The sequence below is a fragment of the Hetaerina americana genome, unplaced genomic scaffold (assembly GCF_022747635.1).
Source record: "Hetaerina americana unplaced genomic scaffold, ioHetAmer1.1.p SCAF_10, whole genome shotgun sequence".
NCBI lineage: Eukaryota > Metazoa > Arthropoda > Insecta > Odonata > Calopterygidae > Hetaerina > Hetaerina americana.
In genome coordinates this window covers 76,367,451-76,390,373 of record NW_027286070.1, presented here as the reverse complement: position 1 = coordinate 76,390,373, position 22,923 = coordinate 76,367,451, and the positions used below count along the sequence as shown (strand labels likewise).

At 40.5% G+C, this 22,923-nt stretch overlaps 1 protein-coding gene across 3 annotated transcripts in view; it reads left to right on the top strand.

The window, feature by feature from the left end:
• The window catches only part of mRF1 (mitochondrial translation release factor 1), a 60,788-nt gene that overhangs the window by 13,627 nt on the left and 24,238 nt on the right, over positions 1 to 22,923 (top strand). Inside the window, exons 6-8 of one of the 3 annotated variants that reach the window (XM_071598182.1) lie at positions 328 to 515; positions 3,153 to 3,281; positions 22,211 to 22,372. In XM_071598182.1, coding sequence (XP_071454283.1) covers positions 328 to 515; positions 3,153 to 3,281; positions 22,211 to 22,273 — 380 coding nt within the window. In that variant the 3' untranslated portion in view covers positions 22,274 to 22,372. Of the gene's footprint in view, positions 1 to 327; positions 516 to 3,152; positions 3,294 to 22,210; positions 22,373 to 22,923 lie in introns of those variants that run through there. The other 2 variants (XM_071598181.1, XM_071598183.1) reach the window with 2 other exon arrangements.

The following is a 22,923-nucleotide window of genomic DNA, read 5'->3' as shown; positions in this document are numbered from 1 at the left end:
AAATTTTATTGGATAGTCCCGAGAAAGAAGGCTGCAAATGAAATTGAGGCAAATGAATCATCATTTCATGCTTGGTGAAGTGAATCAGTCATCTGCAGTGAAAGTGATTATTCACTTAATATTTCTGAATGTTCCATGGGTATTCCCAATTTCAATACCAATTTCCTTCCATTTGCTAAAAATAATGAATGAAAAATAATTGTGCAGACCTTTGAGGTCAGGTTGACAGGCATTCATCATTTGGTTCAAGTTGCTCTGCAGAGTACAATTTCAAAGATGTGAAAATATTTGATCATCTCGAAAGTAATTGAAGTGTTTCTTCTTCAGGCATATCGATAGACTGTCAAACCGATCGTTCCCAGCACCGCAACAAGGAAATGGCCATGCAAAGGTTGAGAGCAAAGTTGTACGAAACTGAAAAGAAGAAAAGAGATGAAAGCACAGCTGTATCTCGGAAGGAACAAATCGGTGATGCTGCTAGATCGGAAAAGATTAGGACTTACAATTTCAATCAGGTACATTTCAATAAAATGCATTCTATTTGCTCCGAAACAGGCTTTGTTTCATATTAAGCTGACTGTCGAGGATGGTGGACATGATTATGCAGTGGTTTGAGCATTGGGCCACTGACGGGAAGGGCCGAAGGTCGATTCCACATAATACTTCTTGTTCTTCTACTCCCAAGCAGTTTCGTTTTTTGGATACCAGATTTTCCTGGGAAACAATTGGTGACAGAGGGTAAGAAAATGTATGTGTCATTGGTTCGCCACCCCCACTATGTACACCTCCCTAATACCATCTCACAGAAGGTCAGTAGAACCAGAAGCTGATGGTTTTGCTAATTCACGGGTGTTATCCATCGCAATACAGTCAAATCTCGTTGCTATGTCACCTTGCTACTATGCCAATCTTGCTATCGTGCCACTTTTGCTTGGTCCCGACAAAATTCAATACAAAATAAATGCCACCCCCTACTCTCGCTACTATGCCACTATTGTGTGACGGTTAAAAGGCTTGAGTCGTGAAAAAGTCTGTATTTCTGCGCATTGTTTGATTATTACACTCACGCCCCAAAGGCGAAGCAACGAACTACAGTTCAGCTGCGCAACCCATAAGTCGATACGTACTTGCACAACAGTGAAATCTTTTTTTATAAATTCAGCCCATTATATCAGCTCAGAACCGCAAATTAACCGACTTCCCGCTGAAGGAGATCATCGATGCCGCAAAGAAGGAGCCGAATCAGTCCAAGTTGGTCCAAGTGGGGAGATTAGCAAGAAATGGGGTGTCGAAGTTAAGAGGGCCACCGTGAAGGGCATTCTCAGCAAGAAGGGTGTTCTCGAGGTTGCAATCAAAGCTGGAGTTCCATCGAAGACTATGAAGTTGACGCAGGCCCACGACCGGAAGCTAGTTTGATGAGGGAGTGCTCATGTGGCTGAAGCAAGCAAGAGGACAGAATCTGTTCTGCCTGTTGATGGCGATCTGATCAATGAGAAGGCGATGAAACTGGCCGAGCTGATGCTCATCCCGGACTTGATGGCGAGCCACGGTTGGTTGGACAATTTCAAGAAGCACCACGGCATCACGTTTAAGAGAGTGCAGGGTGAAGCTGGAGCGATGGATTCACAACCCCTTCTTCTCCTCACTCAACGCGACAGCCAATTCGCAAACAATGGATCAATAAATCATAGAGGACCTCAATTGCTACCACAAGAAGAACTCCTGCTACGCCACCGGCTTGAGGCCATGGACGAGACAAAGGAGTTCAAGTTCACGTTGCTCGACGCTCTACATGTCACCCCGCGTGCTTGGCAGCAGGTCGGCAAGACAACGATCATGAATTGTTTCGCAAAGGCCGAGTTCAGCGAAGAGGAGATCCACAATGGGGCACAGCATATGGAGCTGCTCGAGATCTGGGAAGCTCTGCCTGCCAAGGAAGAGATGCACTAGAACGGGTAAATCGAGCTGTTTGACTCTCTCGAAGCTGACGAGCCCCTCGCAACTGGTGGGTCTTACACGCTGGAGGAGATTGCGGAGGAGATGCTGTGCAGTGCGGAGCTGGTGGAAAGTGAAGATGGCGAGATAACTGTCGAGGAAGCCTCACTACGCTTGGAGCACCGTCCGGAAGTTCATGCAACAGAGAAGCGGGAAACCCAGTGTGATGCAAGCGTGCGATTGGCTAGACAAAGAGATCCGTCGAAAGAAGATACGGCAGCCGACGATTCTTAAGAGCTTTATATTGATGGGTAACTTGAGAAAATAAAGCTATTTTTACAAACACTCGTTACTATGCCACTCTCGCCACTCTTGCTCAGTCCCTACAAGTGGCATAGTGCCGAGATTTGAATGTACCTTCAGTGGTGACAAGTAATGATTGGTGGTTTGTCTTGCAGCCAGGGAAAAGTTTCAATATGGCTAGTTAGACATTTTTATTTAGGAATGAACATTTGATAATAAGAGGTTACTCAGAAATTAAATTTATTATTGGCAGGGGTGAGCACTATTAGAAGTAACCCACATGGGTACCAATGATACTTGCACAGGCGCCTGGGATTCCTTACCTGGATAATTTTACCAAAATACCTGTGCCTAGTTTTCTTGCCAAGGGTTCCTTTGCTGATTTTACATCTCAAATGATTTGTGCCATGACAAAAAAAATTCCTAATTAATAGTTTGCTTATAGATTTCTCTCTTGGTAGCTTTGAGTTCAACTTTCTCTCTCAGCAGGCTTTCCCAAACCCAAGGATATTGCTCATTCAATAAAACACTATCACGAACACATGAAGCATTACTGATTATGTACATATTCTTAACGGTGATTGGTGCTGGTGTATAGGCATGTTTAGATTTGCCCAAAATTATCTTTCTGACAGCACTTAAAACTGTTGATGTATCAGTGTGTAAGTTGGCTTGAAATGTGATGAGGGTATCCAGATGATAATGTAATATGGTTTTTTATTAGTGCTGTAGAATTTTATGTAATATATCAGAACTAATCTGATCTACCTGTGGAAGTTTTATTTGTTTGTGTGTTATCCTGCTGCTTGAATCCATCCATCCCATTCTACATTTTTTGTGGCTTTGTTTTCTTTATAAGTGTTGATGGATGACATTGCCAAATTAGTTCTTTCTTGCTTTTTGATTTTTTACAGGATCGCATCACTGACCACCGCATAGGCTACACTGAGCATGGATTAGAAGACTTTATGCAGGGAAAGGATTCCCTGGATCGATTAGTCATCTCCTTGTACAGAAAAGTGAAGGAAGAGAAGTTAATTCAGGTTCTGAAATCTGTAAGATAATGTAATAAATTTTAGTGAAAGAAATTTTTATAATTATGACTATGCATATTGCTTCAAAAATATCATTTACTTTCTGTGTGAAGGTTTGGTGTGCATGAGGAATGAAAACGAAATGCCAATGAAATTGGACGGATAATTTTCCCAGTAAAATTGATGCTTAATTTTAAAACATGAAAGTAGGATATCCTTATGAGCATTTTGGAGGAAATCATAGATGTAGAATTAATAAAACCATGAGGAACATCAGACATGTGAAGTTGTCTGCTCTGCTTGTGTCACTGTTTTAGGAAATGTGCTTGAAAATATTAACTTTCCATTTACAGTAAATTTTATTCAAGTGAGATTTTTTCTGTCAGTCTAAATCGTAGAGCATTAAACAGAGAAACAACCAATTTAATCAAAAAAATCAATTGTGAGAACTAAAATTAAATATTGCTTTGCCCTTTTGTTTAACATGTGCGCTGTTCCTGGCCACATGGTAGAATTTGAAATGAAAAATATTATTTTATATATATATGTATAAATAATATATATATATATATATATATATATATATATATATATATATATACATATATATATATATATATATATATATATACCTGTTTATATATATAAACACACACACAGTAATCAACCCGAAGGTCGGTTTGGTAGGTGATGGTAGAGTTCACCCAGTACTAAGACCTATATGGCATGTGAAAATTCACACATCAGGGTAGGGGGGCCAGTTCCTTTCCTTGCGCTGGTTATGGTTTCCCTGGAAGATCTGGTACCCGAAAAATTACAAAACTTGCGTGGAGCGGCAGGTGCCCAGAGTGCCTTGCCCGGGAATCGAACCCGCAACCCTCCGATCAGCAGTCCAATGCTGTACCCACTGGACTACCGCGACCCCTATGTATATTGCCCTCCTAATATATATATATATATATATATATATATATATATATATATATATATATATTAGGAGGGCAAAAACTAGAGCAGGTAGAACAGCTTACGTATCTCGGTAGTGTTTTGGACCAACACGGTCAAAGTAATGGGGACGTAAGGAGAAGAATTGCGCTAGGCAAAGAGGCTTTCACAAGGAGAAGGGAGTTGATGACGGGGACGTTGAGTAAGGATGTTAAGAAAAGACTCGTAAAAACTTTAATTTGGAGCGTAGCTATGTATGGCGCGGAAATGTGGTCATTGAAGCAGGAGGATAGACTTAGACAGGAGGCTTTTGAAATGTGGGTGTGGAGGAGAATGGAGAAGGTGGAATGGACAGAGAAGAATACAAACGAGGAAGTACTTGGTATGGTGGGCGAAGAGAGGGGTTTGTTGGGAGCAATCCTATGGAGGCAGGAAAAGTGGCTGAAGGGGCTATTGACCGCCAGCGGGATGTTGAAGACTGTAATTGAGGGGAGAATGTTGGGCAAATGAGGAAAGGGAAGGAACAGGATAGGGATGTTGGGCGGGATGAAGGGAGGGAGAAAGTACTCAGAGATGAAGAGGGACCTGATGTAGAGTAGGATGTTGTGTTTTGCTAGGGGCCACAAATTATTAAATTGGTAATTACGTCCATCCAAAAACCTACCTTAACCGGTAGATTACCTAATAGTAATAATAATATATATATATTTATGTACAGTATATATATATATATATAATATACTGCACATAATAATATATATACATACATATATATATATATATATATATATATATATATATATATATATATATATATATATATATATATATATATATATATATATATATATATATATATATATTTTTTTTTTGTGGGAAGTTATAAATCTCTTTAATTTCCACTTTAGGGGTAAATATTCAATAGATTATGCTTCACAATTTCTCATGTCTTAATAATTCTGAACTATAAATCATCACTATAAATATTAACTAAGAGTAGATAGAGAAAAATATGACTACATAATCTACTTCTGTAACTGTATTTCATTTATTCCCAGCTATTTGCTTAAGTGCAATCACACAGTTAGAGTAAAGCTGAGGGTACCCCGAGGCATTCCCACGAATTTGAGATGAACTGTGAATATCACGTACTCAAAATTCCATAAGATTTCTCAGGGTACTTTTAAGAAATATTTTGCCCTCTGAATGTCTTGCTATGTGTGTGCCTACCAGAGTAGTCATAATCCATTTTGCCAATGTTTCAGAAACCATGCTTTGACCGATGAGTAATGCTGACCTTGAGATACCCAGGCATTCGCTGCAAGTGGTGGCTATGGATATTGGGGAAAAAGGTATAAGAAGTCATGAAAGGAGAGTAGAACCGTATGCATTGTTGTGCTGGTGTTATACTTTGAGACTTATTCCTGTTGTTTATTTTTCTGAGGGTGAAATGAACTGTTGACCCTACCTGCTGAAGTCTGTTTTGGTCCTGCATTCTGTGAGCTGTAAAATGTCACTGCAATATGTACACAATCCCACGAGTTGTCAGCGACGGCTGTCGATAAAGTAACTTACGTTTTGAAATGAAATATAAGCCTAGCGACTAGGCAAAGTTTTATTTATCACTTTGAAAGGCACATTGTTAAACTATTTTTCTACGTAGCTGCTATTCAAATGAGGTATTTGTCAACCCGATACACAAGCTTTTCATTTCCGTCTCTGAAGAAAATCTGCTGCTGCCATACATTTTAACCTCTTGTTTACACCAGTGCAATTCTGCGCCATTGTCAAAGTGCAGGTGTGTTGCAAGCCACGTCTAATGAGAGACCCAAAATCTTAAATGAGCGATTTTCAGGAATGTTTTTGTTGATTTTCACTGTTAGATCATCTGTCACAAGGCTAGTCCGACCACTGCGGTCCTCGTCATCACTCTTGGTGCTGTGGCCATTTTAAAACTGAATTCACCGCTGCCTCACTCTGCATTCACTGATTATTCCGTATCTGTACTCTTCACAAAGTTGCTAATGAATTTTAAACGGCTTATGATTTTTGGCAGTAAACACCTAATCACAGATCGCAACTCACAACTTTCATGATTTTCTATGGCAGGACCACAGTCTTCTCACACTGTCGAAGCAGGATGCGTGGACTGAGTGTTGGGACGTTTCGACACCAAGATGGTGGCTCCAGCACTATAAACCACCGCCAGGATAGGCCGAAACTTAAGTTACTATCTGGACAGCCCTCTCGCTCATCCTCTAATTCCCATCCTTTCTCTTTTTATGTTGTGAAGCCTCAAAAGATTTTCCTGCATTGCTCTGGAGCTTTTGTGAGAGCATAGAATAGTTCATTTTTTATCATCTGAAGTGAATTAACTGTTTTTGTCAATTTTCTATTCTCTAATATCTGTATTATATCAAGTGATCCAAATGAAGACTTTCAGCTTCCTCTCAGAGAACTTAGTATCAGGTAAATGATTTAAAGAGATGTTTGGGATAGGTGTGATGGGTTGGTACATGGTCCATAATTATTCTCTTTTAAAAAGATGTTTTATTTTAATTATTGTGCGCAAGGCAGTAGTCTCCCAATTTAATTTTGCTGTTATTCATGCCCATTTGAAAAAGCACTCTCTATGCTGGGCTGTTTTCGCCCGATGCATTTTGTTGGGCGACTTTTTGGTTGGGATAGAAATATTTTTCCTGATAGATATTGGTGCCTCCACCATATTAAACTACCAGCTTTCTTCATGTGAGATAAAAAAATTCATGGTCGTGTTGCTGTATCTTTGAATTGTGAATTCGTTGCTGGTGAAGGTGATATTTTCCAACTCTGATTCCCCTCGCGAAATGTTGGTATTAATTAGCTGAGGGCACTTGCTAAATTTCTCCACCACGTTATTGTCACTATCAGAAGAGTGCGTTAGTTAAAAACTGGTGAGTATTCATGGTCTGTCCCAAAAATACAAATAGAATGATTTTTTGCCACCAATTGTTATATGGCTGGAGTGGGGTGATTCGTGGTGCGAAAGTTAACGGGAGATCTTGGGAAATTATAGCGAACCATGGCGGTTAACTGCGGGTATTTACAGTGTGCGGATTGCAGATAGACCGGACCCCTGTTCGACGGTCACGTCACGAATTCATGGTGCATGGAGCAATGATATGCAATAAAATTGTGCATTAAGCTTGAAAAATTGAATTTTGAGACAATGACCATGGTTAAGGACGCTTATGGAGATGGAGAAATGTCCCAAGTGGTGGTTTTCTGCTTCTGCACAGGATGTCCCGGGAGGGTAGAGTGGAGGTTGAAGACGAGGAATGCCCTGGAGACATCCATCAACAACAACACAGTGTGATGAAAATGTGCAAAAAGTGAGAACACATGCTCAATTCTTGTGATTAGGTAAATGGTTCGATTCCCGGGCGAGCCTCTCTAGGCACACGTAGCTTCACCCGAGCTGTGTTATTTTTCGGGTAATAGGTCCTCATATTAAACCATGGCTGGTACAGGGAAAGCATTTGCCCCCTTCCCCCAACACGATGCGTGAATTTCACACGCCGTTGGGTTTAGTACTGGGTGAACTTTACCATCACCTACCAAACCGACCTTCGGGTTTATTACGTTTGTCGCAAGGGGCGTTTCGGATAAGACACAAAGTCACATTATATACACCGAGTCTTACCGAAAACATCGTATATCGTATAACCTCAGACACTTTACACCATTTTCATAAGTATTAGCAATTGAGTATTATGGATGGCGAGACCCTTTGGCAACGTAACGCGAGAACGGACAACATTTGCTGGGACGGAGTAAAGGCAGGATGGACGCGGTCACGAAACTCATAACCCGGGCAGGGTCCTCGTCCGAAGGTAAGGTCCGACGAGGACTGCGGGAGCGGCGAACGCTGTCGCAGACACTGTTACTCGGGCAAGCCCCGTCGGAAATTAAGCAATAAAGGCAGGATAGACGCGGTCACGAAACCCCTTCTTGAGTGGCAACAACAGGTTCTCCGGCCCTTGCTCAGGCAGGTCTCCGCAGCGACGTCTTCAACCTTGACGAGGCGAAGTTGAAGGCGTGGATGACGGCGGAGCTTTTTTGAGGAGATATTGCGTGCTCGGGACGGGCGAGTCGGTCAGCAGGGACGCAGAGTGCTGGTCTGTCTCGGTAACTTCTCTGGCCACCCTCCCGAGCTCCAGCTGAACAACATCCAACTGGTCTTCTTCCCACCTCACGCGACAGCCTATTCGTAACTTATTGATCAATGAATCATAAAGAACCTAAATTGCCACTACAGGAAGCTCCTGCTATTCGGCTGGTTTGAGGTCATGGACGAGGGAAAGGAGTTCAAATTCACGTTGCTCGAAGCTCTAATAGTCACCCAGCATGCTTGGGAGGAAGTCGGCAAGTCGATGATCAGGAAATGTTTCGCGAAGACCAAGTTCATCGAAGAGATCCAAACTGAGGCACAGGATGTAGAGCTGCTCGAGATCTGGGAAGCTCTGCCTACCGAGGAAAAGATACACTTGAACGGGTAGGTCGAGCTGTCTGACTTTCTCGAAGCCGACGAGCACCTCGCGACTGGCGGATCTTTCACGCTGGAGGAGATTGTGGATGAGATGCTGTGCAGTGCGGAGCTGGTGGAAAGCGAATATGGCGAGATAAATGTCGAGGAAGCCCAGCATGCTTGGAGCACCGTCCGGAAGTTCATGCAATAGAGAAGCGGGAAGCCCAGTGTGATGCAAGTGTGCGATTGGCTAGACAATGAGATGCACGAGATCCGCCGGCCGAAGATTCTTAAGAGCTTTATATTGATGGGTAACTTGAGAAAATAAAGTCGTTTTTACAAACCCTCATTACTATGCCACTCTTGCTCGGTCCGTACAGGTGGCATAGTAACGAGAGTTGACTGTACCAAGGATTCGATTCTGAAACAAAGTCATTCACATCTTTCATCTTAGCCGCCAAAATTGCTCGCTCACTCCATCATTTGTGAATTTTATGGTTATCAATGATGTTCGGGTACACTTTGTTGATGAGCTCATCTTTCGATGAAACAAAATTGCAAACATTCCGAGGAAATGAAATCAATCCGCTCGATTCGTCAGCAGGAACACGGCCATTACCGATAGTCAACAATCGCTTGGATAAATCTTCAGCAGATGAATCGTTCAGCAATGCAACTCTCATGTTTGTTTTCAGTTGAAGTTTCTTCCTTTAGCGCCACAGATTTGATGATTTGAGGCAAGCGTTTATTTCATCGGCAGCAGTCGATCTTGGAATGAATGGCGATGTTTGGTCGAAATCGCCAGACAGTAAAATCATTGTACCACCAAAGCATCTCGAGTCATTTCGCAGATCTTTCATTGTCCGGTCAAGTGCTTCCAATGCGCGTTTTTGCGCCATCGTGCAGTCGTCCCATATGACTTCAGATGCTAGTAAAATTTTGACCATTGCAGACTGTTTCGAAATGTTACATGTCACTTGTTCCGAATTGAGTAGGATTAACGGCAACTTTAACGCTAAATGATCCGCACGGTATATTTACAACAACATGGCCACAATGCCAGAAGAACCAACTACTACCTACTGTATGTATATATGTATGTGTGTGTGTGTGTGTATATATTTATATATATATATATATATATATATATATATATATATATATATATATATATATATATATATAGTACAATACACAGTAACACATAATATAGAAACACAAAAAAAGAGAACACTCACACGTATTTTCTTGATATTTCGACGGAAACAATCCGTCTTCCTCTGAAGATATAGAAGTAATGATTACTATAGAAATAATCATTACTTCTATATCTTCAGAGGAAGACGGATTGTTTCCGTCGAAATATCAAGAAAATACGTGTGAGTGTTCTCTTTTTTTGTGTTTCTATATTATTATTATTATTTGGGCTACATTGCTGTTAGGCGATAAGCCGGGTGGCAATGACATGATATAACAAACAGTAGTCATTCTTAAAACATATCACAGTGTCATTAAATAGTCGTATAGTAGACTTGTGTTACTGTGTATTGTACTATTCGGCACTTCCGTGTTACGTCTATGAAAGCATATACATACACACACACACACATATATATATATATATATATATATATATATATATATATATATATATATATATATATATGCATACTTTTTTTCTCTTCGATGTGCAAATCTGTGCTAAATGAATTTATGTCTGTCTATATGTATTTATGTGTACATATGAATGTAACTATTAGTTTGATGCCTAATATAATATGTATACGACGATGGGTTAAATGGGAGAAGGGACCATTTGGTCTCAATTTCGCCCAAATAAAGACCTCTATCTATCTACCGCAAAGTCTGATTTCGCGCGAACAGTGGCCAAAAACAATGATATGAGGAATGTCTTCCCAGTTCCACCACGGACGTCCAGCCAAATTAAGCAACCATTTCCATCATCACTTTCCTTCATTAATGTAGCATATTCTTCCTTATGTTGGGGGATCAGCAGGGGTACATTCATTTGAACAGGTTGCTCTAATTCATATATTCACGTTTGCGTTCCAATTCTTGATTCAACACGTCGTTCATTCAAAGATCTGGTGCTGGTATTCCTAACTTCACGAATAAACTTCCGCACATGAAGTATCACGTCTTCAATCAGCAGCAAAGCCTAGTTATGCGTCTCTTCATTTACCTCAATATTGAGATTTCTTAAACTTATACGAATTCGATGTAAAATGTCTTCTGATATGTTGTCCTTGTATTTGTTCCACAGGTCACGTGGATTGGTTGGGAAGCGTGTCGAAAGGATTTTAGCAAATAATGTTTTCCAATATTGTAATGATTATTCTGCTATTCTGCCAGAAGAATCCAGAAAACCAAACATAATTAAAATCGGTTCAGCTGTTCTCGTTCAGCTGTGTATATATATATATATATATATATATATATATATATATATATTAATTATTAGGTAATCTACCGGTTAAGGTAGGTTTTTGGATTGACACAGCTCCTAAATAAATATTTTGTGACTCCTAGCAAAACATCTATATCAGGTCCCTCCATCTCTGAGTACCTTCTTCCTCCCTTTATTCCGTCCAACATCTCTATCCTGTTCCTTCCCTTTCCCGTTTGCCGAACATTCTCCCCTCTATCACAGTCTTCGACATCCCACTGCCGGTCAATACCCCCTTCATCCAATTTTCCTGCCTATATATATATTTCGACGGAATTCTACTCCGTCTTCATCGGAAGATAGAGAATTAATAACTTACTTCTCTATCTTCCTATATATATATATATATATATATATATATATATATATATATCTATACATATATCTATATCTATATATATATATATCTATACATATATATATATATATATATATATATATATATATATATATATATATACTGTAATAAAGAACGCGTTTTTGAAAACCGGGAAGGCTTTTCACGAAAGATCCCGTTGCATCCAGGTGGAGATATGGTCGGGGTTCTTTCGACAAGGAAGCCACAAGACGAACTTGCTTCGTTGAGATACACTAAACTGTTAAAGGGAGTCCAAAAAATTGGATGCATCTCTCCTCATCCTTCTTTTCTGCCATAAATATTTGAATAAAATCATACGCGGGATTATTGCTGAAATCGGAGGTCCTGGTGCTTAACGCACAAAAAGATCCTCCACACCCACCCGGGGAACACATGAGCGATCTTACCCTGACCAAGCAGGGAATGGTACATCTGCTCCGTAGTATCAAAGCACACAAGGCACCTGGTCTGGAACAAATGCCTGCTAGAATATTAAAGGAATTAGCTGAAGACATTGCCGCGTTTTTACATATTGTTTTTCTAAAATCGATAGAAGAAGGCTCGGTGCCTCGCGACTGGAAGCTAGCCCATATAACTCCCATCTATAAAGGCGGCGATAGGGATAAACCAACCAATTACCGACCCATTTCCTTAACATCGACCTCTTGTAAAATATTGGAACACATTATTGTCACTAACATCATGAGATTTCTTGATAGTAGGAAAATACTAATCCACAACCAGCACGGATTTAGGAAAAGCAGATCTTGCGAAACACAACTTGGTCTCTTCATTCACGATATTCTTAGATCGGGAGAAAGCAACACACAAGTCGATGCAGTATTCATGGATTTCAAAAAAGTCTTCGACTAAGTCCCGCATGAGAAGTCATACCAACAGACATTTTTTCATGAAGTAATTAAGTAAATCCCCTAAACCATTGCAGTAACCTCACTAAATTGGACAAATCATGCACAGTAATCCCCCATGTAATCACTAAAAATTGTAAGACTGAATTAATCACCTCTCAGCATCAGAATTCATTCTGATGCTGCGAGGAAAATATCTGTTTTAGACAAAGATACTGAAAGAGTCAAAGATAATATTAAACAGTCAAAGAACAAACATCACTGAGCGTGTTATTCGTGGTTTTTCCCTCCACACGAGAGAAGGATGGCGAGCCCGACAAAACCTAGCAGTGCATTTGGGAAATGGCATTGATGACATCTTCCCCTCCGAAACGAATCTCTCGCAACTATATTTTTATAAGTGGAGATAGCCTCTATGATTATCCCGCGATGGCCTGTTTTGCCTCCCTTCCGCGAACTAGTGCTCGCGAGAACAGGTTGATAAGTCTTAATATTGGGTTGAAGTCTGCAAATGTTGATCAGTGGTCTTAAAGATGTGGATATGGCAAAGAATGGAAAACATAAATTAGAATAAAATGTTTATAATGCTGTGGGAAAAGACCCATAGAGCAAACAAAGAACTTGAATCAATTTATTTGGGAATCAAAATGGACGGAAACATAACAGGTTGTTTGTAAACAATCCAACAATGGTCGCATAGAAAGATTAAATTTGATGCAAATCGCACATTCATTTTCATCCGAACGTACGTCTTGTAAATGCACAAAATCATGTAAATGTATAAGATAAGATTGTTAACTCGATGATTTAACAATTCCTTGAAGACGGATTTATGAAGGCGAAATGACACTCGTAAAAGACAATAAATCGCAGGCAGAGTGCTCGGATTGCGAGAAATACGGATCATCCGCAGTGGATACGAACTCTGGGGACCCGATCCTTGTTCCCGACATCCCTCTCCGGAGTTCGAAGTACGACGAATGCCTCAGGAGACTGATGGTGGAGTTAGAGAAGCATAAGGACGTGGCGAACATCGAAGATGAGGAGTACTACGATCCCTTTGAGGAGGAAGTCGAGGCACTCGGGGAGAGGGTGAAAGGTGAGAGGCCTTCAACCGACCTCAAAGTTCCTCCCAGACCTTCAGAAACCCCGAGTGCCGAGTCGGTGATTGAAAAACGTGCCACAGCCAGAGGTAACGTGTCGGATGAACATAATTAAAAGGTGATTCTCTGGCGAAAATGTCTTCCCCATTTCCACGAAAATTTATTCTTTGAATACACGATGAACTGGATTTACGACTTCCCAGTCATTTCCCAGTAATTATTTCTCGGCGGCGGTGATATTAGGAACCTCAAAAACATGAAATGCGCAATTACATTTATTAATGAATGAAAGAGAATCCTACCTCAAACGGCGTGAAGAAAGAAAACATTTTGTTTTCCTCTTGCTGGGGCGCTTCCTATTTAGCAATTCTTAGAAATTGGCATCGAAAGGGCATTGGCTGGCCCATTTGGATCCACGTTTCAATTTCATTTTGTTAGTTGGCTGAATATTACTTAAATTAAAAAAATTCCAATGATCTTTGAGTAAATTTTGAAAAATTGGCGCTTTTCAACTTTTACAATCTGTGGTCACAAGTATTCGACCTCATTTATTCATCAGTTCAACAATTTCTTTTAATACAAATCACATTGTCTTCATATTTTACTCTATGAAAATATATTATATGAGGGCGTTTTTAATTCTCCATCTCTGCGTATTCCCTGTATACCACCACCAGGGTGTGTGGTAGGGGGATAATACACACCAGAATAATTTAACACGAATATGATTCATCCGCGGTCGAACAATGTTTTTATGATTCCCTATCGTTCGTGGAAAAAATGTCATGTCAAAATTTTAATTTCGTAGCTTTTGAAACGGAGTGTCAGTTGCCAGGATATATTGCTATGTAGTTTAAATTGTGAAATGTTGAGCCTCATAAACCATTACTTTATTCCAAAAATAATTTCCTTTCAGGGGATATCCTATTTTAGATAAATGACAGAAAAAATAGAATTGGGGATCGAGTCTTTGTCTCGGTTAAACATTCTTGCGTCAGCAGGGCTGAGTTATTTCGGGTAATGGTTTGGAAATCGTTTGGTGCTCAATGAAAAGTCCTCAATCCAATATAATTTCCATATGCGCAATTTACATAACGCCAGGCGACAGAAACAATTCAATACTAGAATTAGATTAGCAAATCAAAGGTTTTTTTATCTTAACACAATGATCGCGACGTTATAATCGGTGGAGATTCCAATGTCCCATCTATTGACTGGAACATATGTAGTTTTAAAACGGGATGTAAAGACAAAGATATCTGCGAATCGCTATTCAATTATTTTACGTTGAACTAATTGCATCAACTCGTCACTTCGCCAACTAGGGGCGATAATAATCTTGATTTTTTTAGCAACAAAATTTCCCGAAAAAATCTCAAGTATAGAAAATATGAAAGAAATTAGTGACCACAGGGCAGTAAATGCTAAGTTTTCGCTTCATGGGGTCAAAAATAAGAAGCCAAAAAGGAACATTTAATTGTTTAAAGAAAGGGACCACAATAGCCTAAACGGCGTGCTACAGAATCAATTTGCTATTTTTAAGAAAGATAGTAATCACCGAAATACTGAGGATACGTGGAATCACTTCATTGAGAAACCGCGCTCAACAAGTGCATTCCCAGTAAATTTATAAATGATACCACGGAACCTATATGGCACAACGTGGATGCTAGAAAGGCATTAAGTCGTCAAAGGCTATGTCACGCTAAGATGATAAATAGTGGTAGTAGTATTTAGGGGTGGCGACCGACAGCTGTCTCGTTCTCCCATCCTTCCCAACACCCTCCAACGGTCAGAACGGGACTATTATAAAAATAAGGATGGGAGCCACTAGTTGACCATAGGTTGAAGTACAGGCTAAATATATTGCGTAAATTTGAGGCAGGTTACTTATCTGAGGATGCTAAGGACATTTCAGGCCCCGACTCACTATGTTCAGATTACGCAGGTAAAATCAGGGAGTTCGATAGTAGAACGGATAGATTTAAAATGTCGTTTTTTCCTCTAGCAATCGGGCAACAAAATATACACGAGGGCTTGTCAATAAATAACTCACAAAACTGGTTAGAGGCAATAATAATCAAAGTAACTTCCCGAAAATTATGTCACTTTCTCATTCCACTTGTACATTCAGAGACAACCATCCCATCTCTATGGCATCCCGGCAGCAGATATGTCTTTTGTTTGCAGTCGCAGCCAACCCAATATCTAAACGCTCTACGGCCTAAAACGGCATCGTCACTTTCAAAACGTCTTCATATTTTACTCTTTGTATTATATGAGGGCGTTTTTAATTCTTCATCTTTGCGTATATCCGTCCTTTTCTTCTTGGCAGTTTTGAAAGCGAGTACAATGCCCGGTATTATTTGGCTATGGTTAATTCGCGTAATAGCCTATTGATCTCTTAGATGTTTGAGTACCCTGCAAGCTACCCCACCGCTGGGGCGTGTTGGCAGGGGGAGAATGCACACCGGACTAATTTGGACGTGAATATGTATTTTTACCTCTACCGCGGTCGGACCAAGTTATTCCGATCCCCTATCGTTCGTGGATAAAATGACATCCTAAATCTGTCTGTTCCACACTTAATCTACTTTTATTAACATTATCTCTCCTACCGTAGTACGATAGGAGTAATGATAAATTTTCAACATGCTACAACATACCCGAAGGTCCGTTTGCTGGGCGTGGTTCCAGCTCGCCTTTTGCTAAGCTAAATGGATTTCGAAATTCACATAGCAACGGGGAAGGGTGTCAGTTCCTTTCCTCGTTCCGTCTTTGGTTTCTCAAAAAAGAACTGGTATCCAAAAAATAAGACATCTTGGTTAAATATGAACATCTAAAGGCGTACCGGGAAATCAAACCCGTACCGTCCGGTCAGTAGTCCAGCGCTCCATTCACTGGACCACCACGTCCCTTTGCTTCGCGTAATTTGTTGATATTCAAAGACTAATGATGGAAGATACCGACTGGAAGCCATACGCACACGCACGCACATTAGAGAACACTGCCCCTTTGCGTCTTGTGAGTTTGCGAATTTTAATCATTGCGGATTGTTTTTATATTTTTTAACGATGCGAAATGTTATTTTTAATGATTTCAGCTCAAAAAAATACAAACCTGCATTAAAAAATGTGGGTCGCGATAGTCCAGGGGTAGGACGTTGGACTACTCACCGGCGGGTCCGGGTTCGATTCCCGGGCGAGCTTCTCTGGGCACTTGCAGCTCCACCCAAGCCAAGTGATATTTCGGGTACCAGGTGTTCCTGGAAAACCATAATCGGCAAAAAAATTATAATTTTAATTTTTTCTCGGGACATCTGACTGTCACTGATATGACAGTTATTGAAAAACTGCTGGTTAATCCTACGAAGCAAGTTTTTGCGTTCGATAAATTACCAGTAGCTAGAAAACATTGATGCAATGAGGTATTTTGTGCATGGATCCGAAATAGTGAGTAGAATATTTCACTACCGATGAATAATGGTTTAGACTCCATGGAGGAAGCCAAGTGGCTCCATGCCTTATCAAATGTATTGAATGCTCTTTTGACGCCACTGCCAAGAAATCAGCCAAGTGTGCTTTCTCTTATTTCCCAGATTCGTATCCCCTTGTCTATTTCTTTGTTCCATGTAGGTAACAGCAGTAATTTTTATATAAATGAATAACATTTTTACCAGACGGGAGACCGAAAAAGATAACGCACGATAAAGCATGGTTGATGTATTTTACGTAGCCAGGCAATGGAAAAATTGACTCAATACCCCTTTTCTCAATTCAAATGAAATATGGCATTTTTATCAATTATTCCATCAGTGACGATAATGTGGACAAAAATCAGAACCTCTAAAAATGATTTTTCAATTCTGAACTAAACGGAAATTCTCTGAGCGTGGAAGACATGTTTATTTTAGCGATAGCGCCGAGTTTTTGGATTATCTTTGAAAGCATGTCCACGTGATAGAGGGTTTCTTGAAAACCTTTTTGTTCCCACATAGGCACCCATTTCTCAAATCTGTCGCCTACTCATGTTTCAAGTAATTTTTAAACATCTCCAGGCTGTCTCATTATCAAATCGAACCCTTCTTTTAAGTCCATTTATAATAAACGCATGTCACACTCCATTTAAAGTTTCTATAGGAATTCTGATCATAATGTCTTCACAGCAAAAGTTAACGATAACTGAGACTGCAATATTTAGTAGCACTACTTTTCTTCTCCCTTTCCCCCGAAATTCTGGGCTGATAGGACAACCTGCTCAACCTTATTCCTATTAATTATTGTACTGCACTGAGCATTTCCACTTCTTGAGAATATTTTTCGTTTACCCGTTTCCCACTCTGCCTGTAATTCGTTCACAGATAAGTGAAATTCACTATATATATGTGTGTATATATATATATATATATATATATATATATATATATATATATATATATATAAACACAGATGTAGGTTTTTAGAGTATAGAGACTTAAAGAAAGGACACTCACAATATGTTGTTTTGACGTTTCGACGGCTCGGCCGTCGTCTTCAGATTGGCGTTCTCGGGGAAGAGCTGAGAGGACATGTGCGGGGTAGAGGTGGGGGAAGGAGAGGTAAAGGACCAATAGGAAATGAAGAAGGGAATGGGAGGGGATATGTAGGCAGCATTCAGTGGGCTTGGTTCAGCCCGGGCGGTATAAGTGACTGGGCCACCCAAATATGCGCCGTCTCGCGGGTTCTCACCTCTATTATGCTAGCAGATTTGGGAAGGATTTCAATCACCGAAACGGTGAAGCAGTCATCAAAAGATTGATTGTGGGAAGCAGTGTGAGTAGGGATGGGATAATTAAGAAAGGTCGGAGGTTTGTTGGAATATCGGTGTTTATTCATGCGGAGGGAAAGTGCGTTTGCCCACGTAGAAGGCAGGGCAGAGGTTACAGGAGAGGCGATATATAATACTTTTTGAGGTACCGGTGGCGAGCGGTTGGGAGTTGGTACTGAGTGAGGGGGAGGGTCTTAGTAGATGACAACATTTGCAGCGTGGGCGGTTGCATGGTGCGGATAGGAGCGGGGGAGACACGGGGGTGCTCGCAGTTGGTTTTGTTGACTTGAAGATGTCTCGCAAGTTCGACGGGCGTTTAAACCAAACAGAGGGCCAATGTGCGAATAAAAGTGGTGTGGACTGAGTGTTATTGATAATTGGGAAGAGGTCACGGATTAGATGTTTAATTTTGTGTGCTCCGGGGATGAAAGTGGTGATAAGATTAGGGCATTTTGGGGGTTTGGTTTGGGGAGGGGAGTGTATTGGGTCGACGGTTTGAGGATTTTCTGTTCAGTAGTTTTTCAGGGTACCAACATTTTCTGAGAGATAGATCCCTCAGCCAACTAGAGTACCAACATTTTCTGAGAGATAGATCTCTCAGAAAATGTTGGTACTCTGAAACCCTTCCCTTCCGAATTCTCTCCCCAACTTCCCTTTCCATCCATCGCTCCAGCCCTCGTGTTCCCTTCAGTTCTATCCCTCTCTTCCTTGATAAAGGTGGCTACGACCACCAAAAATTCGAAAAATAGTGAGTCTCTTTTTTGTGTAATGAAGGATCTCAGGTTTTCCCGGCGTATGGTATTCAAGAAGTTCTCTCGGGTTTCCCATCGGGTCAGGTTGCAGTACACCGACGTTTCGAAGGCTGACTCTGCCATCGTCTTCAGGGTGAAGTGAAGTAAGAAGTGAAGAAGAGTCTGCCGTCTGACTCTGCCATCGTCTTCAGGGTGAAGTGAAGTAAGAAGTGAAGAAGAGTCACTTCACCCTGAAGACGATGGCAGAGTCAGCCTTCGAAACGTCGGTGTACTGCAACCTGACCCGGTGGGAAACCCGAGAGAACTTCTTGAATCTTTTTTGTGTGTTATTGTCTGTATCCACTAGTGCTAAGTGTTTTACATTAAATATATATAAATATATATATATATATATATATATATATATATATATATATATATATATATATATATATATATATATATATATAGGGTCGAACCCAAAAGTGGTGGGACTGATTTTCTCTGGCGCGAACGGAGCGGTGGAGGGGGGTCTGCATGGCAGGGTACGGTGGAGGGGGCTCTTAGCAACAGACCGACACCAACCTCAGTCGCCTGCGGGCTGTCGTTGAGTGAGGACACCGTTTTTAGTGAAGCAAGTTTTTTGTCCGCGTCGAAAAACAAGGTGAATCTGAATTTAGGGCAACGCTATTGAACGCCGTGAAGCTTTGTGCGAAACTCGGGAAGACGGATACTGAGACCCTCGATATGATCAAGCAGGCTTATGAGGACACTTCCTGTAGCCGTTCCACAGTATTTGAGTGGCACAAGTTGTTTAAAGAGGGTAGGGAGCTCGTTGAAGACGACCATCGCTCCGGACGGCCGTCGACGGCAAGAACCAACACGACTGTGGACAGAGTGAGGACACTGCTGAACACAGACCGACGCTTAACCAGTGAAGAAATTGCAGACCATTTGGGTCTGTCTGCATCCAACGTCCAACGCATTATTTCACGGAATTTGGCCATGCGCAAGGTGTGCGCCAAGATGGTGCCGAAAATTCTGAGTGTCGACCAACAGGCAACGCTCGTCGTCAGACAGCTCCTGGCCAAATACGGCGTTGCCACGTTACCGCACCCGCCCTATTCTCCCGATCTGGCACCACCGGACTTCTTCTTCTTTCCTTCATGAAAAGACAGCTCGAGGGACGACGTTTTGACTCGATAAAGGCCGTTCAAGCGGGCGTACGGAGAATGGGAGCAACGTTATACTAAGTGTGTAGCAGCTTAAGGAGCATACTTTGAAGATTATTAAGTCGATGTAAGTATATCGTCAATAAAATTCTTGTAAAAAATCAGTCCTATCACTTTTGGGTGCGACCCTGTATAACAGATAGAGGCCAAAGGGTTTGGTTCTAGCGGGAAATCTATGAAGGATCTGCAACAAGATAAGTATTTGATCTGGATTAGCACAATTATTTGGTTTTTTTACTGGAATTTTACTTCTTTTCATCGTATATCGGCTCACATGGGACCTACACGTTCATCTTTCCATTATGTTTTTTATTTTGAGCCCAATCTTATATTTATCACTCAGCAATAGTAGGCTAATGGTCAGCCAGAAACCAATTTACATTTCTAGGTCATAAATATTCCCTTTCTTAAGTAAAACATAGTAATCATACACAATGCCGAGAAGAGGATGAAATACATGATACTTTTTTGTAACTAAATGCCTTACTAATTCCAAGCTAGAATTATAGACAAGACATTCATTCATGTTATTCAAGGTATTTTATTCCATAAAAGCAAGTTTTAGAGGAATTTTATGAATCGCGAGAACGTCGTTTTCTTCGCCCAATAATTATTTCCTTCATTTATTCGTTCGTTCCTTCACCTCTTCAATCTGAACTTCAACTCGTGCGATGTCTGAAATGCCACTTTCTTCCCTCGTCCACCCCATTCACCTATCCCTCTCCCTCATACGAGTAGTGTACGTTATTTTTTGAAATGCCTTTTTCGATAATGTTTATCTTTATATGGTTAAAAAAACAGAACGATGGAATCTTTTATTTGTGAACCCCTGAACCACTAGTTTCCACTATTCATTTAATCTGGCAGCTTCAGAAATACGGACTTCCATTCTATGAAGAAGAGAATAATGAACTCACATTTGATGGATTTTCTCAATAGCTTCCCCTCTTCCTCCACCATATTGAAAACTTACTTGGCTGCATCCCTCTTTGCCCATCGTATGTTCTCCATTCATACCCGCATCTTAAATATTACACTTATTCCTCTGCCTCGACCACCAGATTAGGGGAGCGCTCTGTACACCGCTTCGTTTTTAAAATTATTTTCTTGATAATACCCATATACGTATGTGAACTCCTCAACCTGCTCCAATTTATTTCCTCGTACTTGCTTCCTTGCCCCAGTTTCCTTTTCTACACCTCGAGAATCTCATTATTTCGGTATATTTTCAACCCATGACTAAGTACTCAATGATAACTGAAATCCCTTGACTGCCTAAATGCTTCATCATCTGCAAACCTTGGTGACTCGGTCACCTCGCCGCACTCTTTCATTTTCAGCTGACGCCCTCCTTAGCATTGCCTCAGCATATACTAGTAGTGTTGAAAAGTACCGGCGACAATGGGCAACTCTGCCCTACTTGACTACTTATCGACCCGTACATGAATCGCCCATCCCAACGCTCACTGCTTAAGTCCGCCAACCTCCATCAAATTTTCCACTCCGATCGAAAATTAATTCTCAAGATCTACGATGCGCATCCGCTCCTCTTTTTACGAACCTTTTCCATGCCAACATTTTAATTCATGTTTTTGTCAAGTTTTTCAAGGCCAACCTGCATTTTGAAGCTATAGCTTAAGTGAACAGGAAGAGCTTACATATTGACGAGCAAAGAAAACGGAACAAACACCGTGGAAATACTTGTTTTCAAATTGAATTTAATGGGGAAAGTAATTCGATCATAGACTCTCTGAACATGAACAGATTGGTAACGAAATTTAACATTATTATATCAAATCAAAAGAAAAAGACAGAAAAATGAAACTTAGCCTTGCCATGTTTGGCATTTCTTTTACCTTCAAATTGGTTTCACAATTATCAGACATAAAACCACTAAATAAAATATATTTGCTTTTGCAGAGATATCTGATGTTCAGCATCAAGTGGCCTCTTGTGAAACAGAAACTACAAGGCAGAGCTTAGTTAACGGAAGACTTTCTAACACAGAAACTACGGAGAAAGATTTTACCAACGGAAGTACATCGAGTCGACCTCCGTTGAACAGCCATCCAAGAAGTCAGCTGGGGAGTAATGTGAAATTTGCAAAATGTGTGCAACAAACATTTGTGAAACATTGGAGAATCATGATCCTGGTTTCTTTTGTGGCATTATACACTCATTGGCATTAGACAAACTTGCTCTATATGTGGATATGTATGTATATGTATATATACATGCATACATATACATATATACTGGTATGGAAGCAACCTTGAACCCTCCAATACGATTTCTTAAAACGAAGCATTAAAAAATTGAATGCCACATGCTATCTTTATTTGAACGATTATCATCGCTTCTGATGTAAACATTTAAAAACATTGTTTTGTATAAAAAAGTTTCTATGATCGTGATATAAGATTAAATATAAATTAATTCCCCAAAATGGACCTGACCACATTCTACAATTCAGTCGACTTTGAAAATCAGCAACCATCTCTCCTTCACCACGATCTATACTACTCATTGCGATTTCTTAAACTCTTGAGTAGTTTTTCGGTAATGGACGTATTTTACGTCCACAGCCTTATTATGTTTCAGTCCTATTAATGCCCTTTCTATCTCGTCATCAA